Source organism: Pollachius pollachius, assembly GCF_949987615.1.
Source record: "Pollachius pollachius genome assembly, chromosome: 1".
NCBI classification, from domain to species: domain Eukaryota; kingdom Metazoa; phylum Chordata; class Actinopteri; order Gadiformes; family Gadidae; genus Pollachius; species Pollachius pollachius.
This window is the reverse complement of record NC_136934.1, coordinates 32,144,200-32,153,740: the sequence shown is the minus strand read 5'-3', so window position 1 is coordinate 32,153,740 and position 9,541 is coordinate 32,144,200. Positions and strand designations below refer to the sequence as shown.

General features: G+C 44.6%; 2 protein-coding genes across 4 annotated transcripts; both read right to left on the bottom strand.

Moving 5' to 3' along the window:
- Positions 1-1,264: 1,264 nt before the first annotated feature.
- mboat7 (membrane bound O-acyltransferase domain containing 7) lies at positions 1,265-6,848 on the bottom strand. Of its 2 annotated transcripts, none has more exons than XM_079746022.1 (8): positions 6,763-6,848; positions 6,328-6,410; positions 5,780-5,909; positions 5,528-5,654; positions 4,414-4,570; positions 3,791-3,986; positions 3,105-3,434; positions 1,265-2,174 (listed from the first exon to the last, which is right to left on the bottom strand). In XM_079746022.1, the coding sequence occupies exons 2-8, from the start codon at positions 6,401-6,403 to the stop codon at positions 1,763-1,765; spliced, it is 1,428 nt and encodes a 475-aa protein (XP_079602148.1). In that variant the 5' UTR covers positions 6,404-6,410; positions 6,763-6,848; the 3' UTR covers positions 1,265-1,762. The 2 variants fall into 2 exon arrangements, with proteins under 2 accessions (XP_079602148.1, XP_079602149.1); XM_079746023.1 differs by having other exon boundaries at positions 6,328-6,407; positions 6,763-6,845.
- Positions 6,849-7,147: 299 nt separating this feature from the next.
- On the bottom strand, positions 7,148-9,213 carry rps9 (ribosomal protein S9). 2 transcript variants are annotated; one of them, XM_079734076.1, is made up of 5 exons: positions 9,170-9,213; positions 8,731-8,843; positions 8,489-8,611; positions 8,074-8,260; positions 7,148-7,395 (listed from the first exon to the last, which is right to left on the bottom strand). In XM_079734076.1, the coding sequence occupies exons 2-5, from the start codon at positions 8,825-8,827 to the stop codon at positions 7,218-7,220; spliced, it is 585 nt and encodes a 194-aa protein (XP_079590202.1). In that variant the 5' UTR covers positions 8,828-8,843; positions 9,170-9,213; the 3' UTR covers positions 7,148-7,217. The 2 variants fall into 2 exon arrangements, with proteins under 2 accessions (XP_079590202.1, XP_079590203.1); XM_079734077.1 differs by lacking the exon at positions 7,148-7,395 and adding an exon at positions 7,438-7,963.
- Between the last annotated feature and the right edge of the window lie 328 nt (positions 9,214-9,541).

The following is a 9,541-nucleotide window of genomic DNA, read 5'->3' as shown; positions in this document are numbered from 1 at the left end:
TGAACACAGCGTCGGAAGTCTCTCTCCAGCCCTGATGGTTGTACATGTGAACACAAAGATATGTAGGCTATATTACAGTACAACATCGAGCGCATGCGGACTGTACTACCTCAATTTGTAGATATTTACTCAAGAAGACTGAATTCACATCAAAACACGATTTGACAAAGAAATCAACCTCATGTCCCGGAAAACCTTTAAAAGGTGACTCTCAACAAGAACCTTCTCGCCATCTATTTACTAATCTAGATTGGGAATATAACAGTCGGATAACGGCATTCCTTTTGTGCCCCTGTCCTAATAAACATCTTCCCCTGAACGTGTGAATGATTAAGCAACAGGAAAAGCGACAGTTGTCTTGCTTGTAAGGAAATCATTTAATGGAAGTGTTACAATCTTTGCAGTTGGCAAAGTAAATAACGAACAGAGCAAACTAGGCCGAAGTTAATAAATACGTTTCAAACATGAGCTAAAATAAAAATATATGTATTTACTGCGACCCTGCGATTACCTACAAAACACGATTGATTTCGATTGATTTGAAATTCAAGTTCTTACAAATAGTGAGTAACTTTTGAGATGGCAGTCAACTGGTTTGTAAATCCAAACACACAGTCAGTTGTGCTGTTGACTCCAAGACTCTCGGATAGATTACCGCGACTTTGAATGTCATGTTTGGTCCCAACCTGAAGTGGTTCTTTATTGCAGTCCAGACAGTATGGCAGTGAAGTAACAACCGCGATTCTGATCAAGGCCTCAACCCTTTGAAACATGACCGGTGAAACAACTGAACGGATCAAACCATTTAGGCAACACATGAAGGAATGCTCCGAAGACTTGATTGATCCACAATAGGGGGATTCTAGCACAGGTACCCTGGCAATTTATAAATTAAAGTAAACAGTTAAATGTTTTTTATTTGTATTTATCATCAAAACCTATTTTGAATTTATAGTAGTCTGCCTGCTTAGTTATGTTCACAACTTTGCCTGTACTGATAGGTGTAGTTACATATATAGTACATAACTGCATTATACAATTTGCCTTCACAAATACCATCCGTGAACATTGGCACATATAAAACTAAAATATCTGAGTGTATTTTTTTTTATCACAAGTGATAGTAATATTCTGAAAACACAATATCTAAACACAAAACCACAAAACCCACTCCAGCCGGGTATATTACAGAAGAACTATCTCTTCACTTGTCTCCCACTTGTGAATTATGGAGCACATTGTTGGTCTGCCCATGATCCCTGAATCCATTATACTCTCTTTATTTGAACTATATTTCATGTTAACCAACTGCAAATTTGAATAATCGCTTCAAATCGAAAACAAGGGTTCTGGATCCTTGTCCAAACAAAAAACAGAAAAACCTTTTCATGTCTTGGAAGTAAATTATCCTCACACAAAAACAGATCATCAATGCATGTGCTGAGTATAATCTGTGTACATCTCATTGTCACAAAAATAGCATTAATCGATCCCAGACGTAGCTCGCCTGGTGTGGCGTAATACTTGCTGGAGAGTATATATGTACAGTATGTTCAAATGGTTTAACACACTATTTCCTGGAAGTGTTGCGTCGTTACGTAATCATGGGTTGGAGCTACTTGTGAGGGAGAACATTATACTAACACAGGAACGGCCAAACATTTAAGAACTGGTAAACAAGACAGCATGTCGTTTGCAATGTAAATTCAATGTTAAGCTGTATTGGCATAACCAATCCACTGTCACCTCACACCACTCAAGCTCAGTCCTGCTTAGCTCGAATACCCTCTTTGAGTTTACTTTCCATCTCCTCCACCTTTCCCTCCTCTTTCTCTCCCCTCTTCTCCCCCCTCTTGCCTCCTCTCGTCAGCCGACCTAACGCGATGCAGCCGACGGCGAGGACGTGGATGATAAAGTAGATGGACGTCCAGTAGTGGACCGTGTCACCGGCCTTCAGCAGCACGAAGCCCATGCACATGTAGTCGTAGGCTCGCATCTTGAGGAACCAGTGCACCCAGTCGAAGGCGCTCTGGCCCCAGGGGCCCAGCCGGGTGCGGACCGACCTCTCCATGGCCGACTCGGCGGCGATGCACAGCGGTATGGTGAGGAAGGACAGGTAGTAGCCAGGGTGGAGGCCGTGCCAGTAGGCGCTGATAAACATGGTCCAGCCAGCCCTGCAGCGGGAGGCGGGGGGGCAAAGTAGATGGTGAGATGAGGAACGACGTGGTAATTTCTCTTATATGATCATCAACATTAGCCTGGCTATTGCCAGACCAAGCTCAATCGTAGATTGAGCTTGGTCTGGAGAAGCTGCTGTCAGTTTCTTTAGCACAAATGGCGTGATCAATAGGACTAGTTTAAATTACTCTGTACGCAATTGGCTGCTTGCCGTTGCTTCCCTGTCGTCATTGTGTTAAACCAGCCAATAGCGCGCCAGGTGGAAAAGCCAGCTTGGTGATTGGCTCCCTCAAAAACGTATCGAAACTAGAAAGAAATGTATTGCTCTTCTTCAGACCCTTCTGCAGGGCAAACTCAAATCGCCGGCAGAATGGGTGGGGCTGTGGATAGTGAAGCTTCTTCTGAGCAGCAATGTATTTAATGTCCACGCCCGAGTTACGGTATAGTTTCCCGGACACCTATAGTCAACGCTAGGTTCTGTGGCGCATTTAAAAAAAATGGAGCTTCCAGCTAAAACTGTGGGTCCATTAGTCAGACATGAGACGTTGGCTGTATTCTGAATTTAAGATTAAATGTATATATTCTTGCCAATCTGTGGCTAATAATAGGAACTGTGTAAATATGGAAGGTTTTTTAAAAGATTTGTCACCTGAAATGCTCAAGCACATAAGAAGCACCTATACAGCTAATTCAAACAGGGAGTGTTACACCCAAAGCTACAGTCAAGACACAACGCGAGGCCATGTGTCTCTCTTGATCTTAGACTGCAATACATTTTCTCAAACCCCACTTAGTAAGCAATACATGCCACTTTCACAACATTCTTAAAGATTGAATAATATGAAAAAAAAAAAAGTATAAACTTAAATACTTGTAAAACACCCATCCTCTTTGGGATGGCACCATGGAGGAGCTGGTGGGCCTACCTGAGGACGTAGGCCTTGAAGGGGGAGTTGGGGTAGATGTAGTAGTGCAGCCACCACTGCACCGTCATGTTCCAGTAGCGCATGCCGTGGCGGACCTTCACGCAGAAGTCTGTGTTGTAGCAGTCGATGTTCTGGATGGTCTTAAAGTCGTAAGCCGCCGGGGCGTTAGGGTCGGGGCTGTAGCTGACCGTGGGCCCCCCTCCGGGTTTGGACATGGCCCCCTCGGGGTAGCAGCCCAGTCCGGCGCTGATGCAGCCCGCCTCCGCCGCGCACCACGCCGCGTAGAAGCGCATGCGGAACACGAAGAACACCGCGGTCATGTAGAACAACCTGGAAACAGAGTGAAAACACCAATCGTTCATCTCTGACTAGTGACAGATGACGTGGTGCTAGGACGTATTTGGAATCTTTTCTACCTCAACACACACAGACATTTGATAGGAGGTCGGGTAGTGTGGCGGCAAGGGAGTACTACATCTAACTGTACTGGGTTTGATCATCAATGTCTGCAAACAAACCTATTGGCATCTTTGAGCGAGTTGTCTAACTAACACCACCTGTTCCTAAGTGACATGCCCCTGAATGTATTTTGCTTTGGATAAAAGCGCCTGCTGAAAGGCCAGTTAACAGTAAATAGGCTATAACCAAGCAGAGCACCTTGAGGTGACATTCTGTGTCCCCTATACCTGAACAAGAAGTTGTGGTTGAGGAAGTCATCTGTGCGGACGTAGCCCAGGGGGAAGACAGAGTTGACAGCCAGGAACAGGGCTCCATAGACAGGGACGAGCTTCAGCCTCTGTAAGCAGGGGGCCACGGCGGGCAGGGTGAGGGGGCTGGGCTGCCCCAGCCAGTCCACGTAGGTTTGGAAGCGGAAGAAGGGCCCTTTGAGGACAACATGGAGGGATGAGGTACAGGGAGTGGAGGACAGCGTTGACAGAAGGAACGAATGAGCAGGATTATACACAGGGATAATACAAATACCGCCAGCACAGTGAAGGAACACAGTGGATTTGCAAGAGAGCAAATTCGGGGTGGTGGCATAAGAAAGAGGCAGGAAGACAAGTGCAAGAGTTACTAAGTATCCAGGCAAACTTATTAGTGAAAAACGAATATGGACTCACACAATATTGAACATGAGGCAAAGAGAGTGAGACAAAGAGAGAACAAGAGTTAAAACAGGATGGAAAAGTAAAAATCACACCAAACCACAGCACATAAAACACAATTTTCACACACAAAAATCATGCCTCTGTATAAAATGGGGAAGACAACAAAAGCGTAAATCCTTCATTCAACTTGATTGACATACCTGTCATGATGCCCACATAGCAGTAACTATAGGAGAGAATGTCATAGAGGGAGGGTTCTGCAGACAGCCCACCAATGACGGGGGATTTGGAGAACGAGCTCACTTCCTTCTTCTTCTCCAGGTGGTAACTTTGCACCTCATTGGCTAGACTCACCATCTTGTTTAAAGGACATAAGACCTTTAGTTTATCTCTCCGCAAAGCCGCATCAACATTTGATCAACGGAATGTTTCTGCTGTCAATACACAAGATGCAATCAATCAACTAAAATCTGAATGAATCCCTTTTATAACATCAGCGGCAAAATCCATTGCGTTGATGTTTTCCAATCATAATATGCAAGATTGAGGCCTGCCCTTACCAGTTGGTCGGAGGGAAATATTCAGAATTCATAATAATCATTAACATGGTCTGTCCACTCTGACCGGCTCTGAAACTGTGAAATGTGAATGAGCGTAGCTCTGCTGGAGGGGTGGGGTTGTATGAGTGGGAGGGGTTTTGGGAGTGTCGATTTTAGAATTTTTGTGGACAGAGACATATGGCATAGCAAGCTAAACCCCTTTGCCCACTGCATCCGTCCATTGACGGATCTCATTGACTTTGCATGGGGCAATCCCGAAATGCATTGTGGGTCCGTCCGTTCAGTCGGCTCCGTCTCTTGCGTTCAGAAGTTGAGAAAATTTTTACTTTTCAGGCTGCAACGGATCCGTCAGCCAATCAGATCGTGGCTCTGTCGGCAAATACCACTCCCCCATCAGTCAGACACGCCTTCCGTCGTCCTTTGACGGACGGATGCAGTGGGCAAGCTGTGTAATTCTACTTGTAGAATATATCAGTTTCAGGATAGGATTTGATTGATAACATTAAGTAAATCACTAATGATTGCCATTGAAAATGTACAAATATGTTGAGGTTATAAAAATAAGGAAAGGTTTTCATTGCTTTTTGCATTTTCTAACCACGTCCACTTGTTTACAAACTTGAACTTGTTTGCATGTCAGTATGAGATGAGGGGCTGTTATCAGATATATGTTTGACCTGACAAACAGATGAGAACTGTTCTACATAGAGATATACCGCTGGAATGAGGGTGACTTGGTGGTGTTCTGTGGTACCTTGAGGGTGAGCAGAAGCTGGATGGCGTTGGCGAATGGCGTTGGCGCCGGCAGACCAAACCATGTGACCATTCGGAAAAATAGGAGGTAGAGAAACGTCCACCCGAGGCACAGGGCTGGGGCGCTCCTGCTCGATGGAGAAACCACAGCATGGAGTGAGGGGCTTCTCTCAGCCATCACTACTACTCTTACCATCCAAAACAATGGCATGGTTCAACACATGCTTGAAACACTGCGGGATAAGGTGCTCACCGCCAGGTACTCTTGATAATTATCCATGTTCCAATCACTGTCACCAGAGAGTGGAGGGCGTGGATCTGACAGCTTGCTATGGTGAGGGACAGTCCCAACAGCAAGCCTGCACCTTGCTTCACGGGAGGACCTGGAGGGGAAGGATGCAGGCAAAACCAGAATGAGCATATCGGGTCAGAAATGCACGCAATACCACAAAGCAAGTCTGATTCATCATGCGATTGAAGTAGCCCTGACATTATTTTATCTACAGTAAAATGTTGAAGCATTCAATATGTATATTGTCTACACCTGCTGTACGAGAGATAACATTACTTATGCAGTAGCAAAACATGCAGCTAGTGCCATCTTGACATTCTTCACGTCGCCTGTTTCTTTCACAACAAGAAGGTAGACCAAACACCATCATAGGCTATTTCGCAATGTGTAAGTGGACTATCTTATTCATAATGAGGTGCATACTGATTTAATATAACAGATATCAATAGCTATTTTTAATAGCTCTGTAAAATTAGAGTTTGGACAAGGTTTCGTACGGAGACACTCACTAAGATAACGAAAGAGGAAGCCGACGGGGATCGAGGCAGCTAGTACCCCTAGGTACACCAGCTCATCAGGAGACATCGTTCTGCTGCGAAAAAAAAACGGGATCAGCGTCGACATGGGATTGTTGCATGTGATGTATTGCCAGAACACACTGTTGCGTACTCCATTTTCAGTTTAGTATGCTTTCAGAAATAGTCACACAAATTGGTCCCATGTCCGTTTTGGATAGCTACCTCCAAATGTACTATTCACCAGATATCTAGGCATAATTTCAACATTTATAGGCATATTGCCATACTAGACGGGAGCCCAGCTTTTGGATGGTAGTAGGTAGCTCCGTACTCGACTGTCTTTGTAGCCGCATTGTTGACTATTTAAACCCCAGTCGTATTCATCAACCCCACTTATCGCTTTATAAATACGAAATGCGTACTTACGTTTATAAAGTCACCAGGAAAGAATAGGTGACCATGCACTCTGAGCTAGCCGTGCCATTCAGTGATGTTGTCAACTGCTCTCTGATTACTTCCTGGATGTGGACACACCGCCCCCGTCATCGGTGATACAGGGAGTGCAACGGACGAGACCAGCCGATGACCGGGACAGAATAGCCGTTCAGACGACTTACGAAGAGTACCATTTTGCGGTGAACTTTCCTCCTGGTTTCAACCAGGAAATGAATATTTATAATATTCCTATACACCACGTATATTATGGGTGCTTATCAGGCAAAATTTGAACATTTGCCATTTGTTTAAAACTCATAATTTCCACCACCATTAAACGTTTTCATGATTTGACGATAGATGAAAGACCCAAAGATACTGAATTGAAACTTTATTGAAACATTGATCAGTCAGCATCAACAAACACTGCCTGGACAACATCCTTTTTAGTCTTCCTCCTCATCATCAGCACCTCCGGATCCACCCTGTCCCTTCTTGGCGTTCTTTCGCTTGACGCGGCCAGGGCGTCCGCCACCGTAGGGAGACCTCAGGGAGAAATCGATGTGCTTCTGGCTGTCAAGGCGCACCACGAACGAGGGGATGTTCACCACCTGCTTACGTACGCTGCAAGGAAGAGAAATTAAGATCAATACTCTCCAATATGGAAGTAAAGTGGCTTAAACTCTAGCCTCAAGTCTGGTCCACGTGGTCAGGACTTGATAGTTTGTCGTGCAACTGCCATTTTTTATTTAGAGAAATGTATGCAATGTAACCAGTTGTGGGGTGGTTTGTCATAAATTAATTCAGAACAAGTCAAACCTTTAGCTGTAGCCTTGAAGTGTCAACTACATTTGAAGCCTAGTCAAATTTTCCTTAATGTTTTGATCAGGCCTCATTCACGAGGAATTCTTGACACCATAGAGAGTCTGAATATCTAATATAATCACTGGCCTGATCAGAGGACCTAGAGTTGGTGGTTGATGTGCACATGCTGTGCATCAAGCTTGCCCGAGGTGCAATCCTCCATACATTACCTCTCAGCCAGTGACATGGCAGCGACCCGAGCCCTCTCGCTTGGCTGGGATTGGCTCTGGGCAAGTTCTACTGACAAGGTATACGGCTTTGATACCGAAGTGACCTTGGTGATATGCTTAATTCATCTCAACGGAGAGCAATACATGTTGGTGGCCCTCTGATGAAAGAGTAAGCAGTAGTTTTTTCATGAGACTGGTGAAGTGTTTGGCCGTACAGAAGTCAGACTGGTAAAACAAGTCAGACATTTTAAATCATGGGGTAGATTACCGGATATGTCTCTGACGGATCAGGACACGAGCATGGTGGATGCTCTTGGCAAGCCCGAGCTTGAAGACCTGGGTCTGCAGCCTCCTCTCCAAGAAATCTTCAACCTTCAGGCCGAGGATGTAATCCAACTTCATTTTACCCTCGTCGAGGACACCGATTCTGACAAGACGTCTCAACAGAGCATTACCTGAAACGAAGGGATAAACATTACCCTTTTGTTGAAAACTGGACCAAGGGTATAACTATAAAGCCCAAATCAAAAAGGGAGAACGGTATCTCCCTTTTATTGACATGGACCATACTAGTTTGGCCTCATTCACGAGGAATTCTTGACACCACTGAAGATCTGAATATCGAATATTATAATCACTGGCCAATGACAGGTTAGCATCGATCGACGATAGAAGACTCGTACCTTCAAAGAGACGCTTGGGGTCCTTCTCGTCCAGGGTGAGCAGCTCTCTGGCAGCCTTGCGGATCTTGGCCAGGGTAAATTTAACTCTCCACACCTCACGCTTGTTCCTGAGCCCATACTCACCTAAAAACACAGTACATTAGTCTCAACTGCAGTTGTCCCATACATTCGTATACATAAATATGTATATGTAAAATGATGGTGTCGAATAATTATCCGGCAAGGAACCCGTGGCGTTATACCAATGAGTTTCAGCTCCTGGTCGAGACGTGACTTCTCGAAGGGACGACGGGGGGTGACATAGGTCTTGCGACAAACCCAGCTCCTGGCAGTGGGCATGGTTGCTTATTTTGGCCTAAAATACAAGAAAAATTCAAGTTAACAAAATTGGGCTCGCTAGTTAACTGCAACCATGAAATGGACCAGTCCGTTTTTAAGAGATTTAACAAGTAAGCGGCGGTCGAAGCTAGGTTAGCATAGCATAGGCCGCAATCGCTAGCCACGTTGTTCAGACCTCGTGTTAGCAATGCAAGTCATGTCTAACTAAAAGCAGTGAAGTCCCGATCGTAACGTGTACTGCATTACAAAACGAAGCAACTACAATAAGGTCTACTGGAGTGGCAAATCTGTTTAGCAACAATTTCTATATTAATGAATAAACTTCGCAAGAGTCCACCGTACCTGTGATCCCCAGGCCCGCTAAGTAAAGAGGAAGTCCATAGACGTTGCCAGTGCCTTTATTCAATCCAGGGGAACTACATATCCCATCACCTAGGTCTTAAACGGATGCAGTGAATCATCTACTGCCATCTATCTGTAAGCTGCCATCTACTGGCTAATGATGAAATCGGCGAACCTCTTTTTTATTTATCCAAATTATTTTCTAGTTTAAATTAGATTTTCCCTTCCCTGTTAACCAATGCTTATTCATTTTAGATGAGAGGATTTACACCACTGTTACTTATTATTCAGAGTAACTTGTGGTCCTATTGAATTGTGCAAACAACATAACTACATGAGAACAAAGAAGCCTTATGCAGATACATAGAAAGT

Excerpts from the sequence above, each read along its gene's own strand:
- mboat7 (XM_079746022.1), bottom strand. The coding sequence starts at position 6,403 with ATGTCTCCTGATGAGCTGGTGTACCTAGGGGTACTAGCTGCCTCGATC. Across the intron at positions 5,910-6,327 it reads CTTCCTCTTTCGTTATCTTA|GTCCTCCCGTGAAGCAAGGT; the intron begins GTGAGTGTCTCC and ends CTTCCCCTCCAG. Across the intron at positions 3,987-4,413 it reads CTATGTGGGCATCATGACAG|GGCCCTTCTTCCGCTTCCAA; the intron begins GTATGTCAATCA and ends TTGTCCTCAAAG.
- rps9 (XM_079734076.1), bottom strand. The coding sequence starts at position 8,827 with ATGCCCACTGCCAGGAGCTGGGTTTGTCGCAAGACCTATGTCACCCCC. Across the intron at positions 8,261-8,488 it reads CCCCAAGCGTCTCTTTGAAG|GTAATGCTCTGTTGAGACGT; the intron begins GTACGAGTCTTC and ends CCTTCGTTTCAG. Across the intron at positions 7,396-8,073 it reads ATCCGTCAGAGACATATCCG|CGTACGTAAGCAGGTGGTGA; the intron begins GTAATCTACCCC and ends TCTTCCTTGCAG.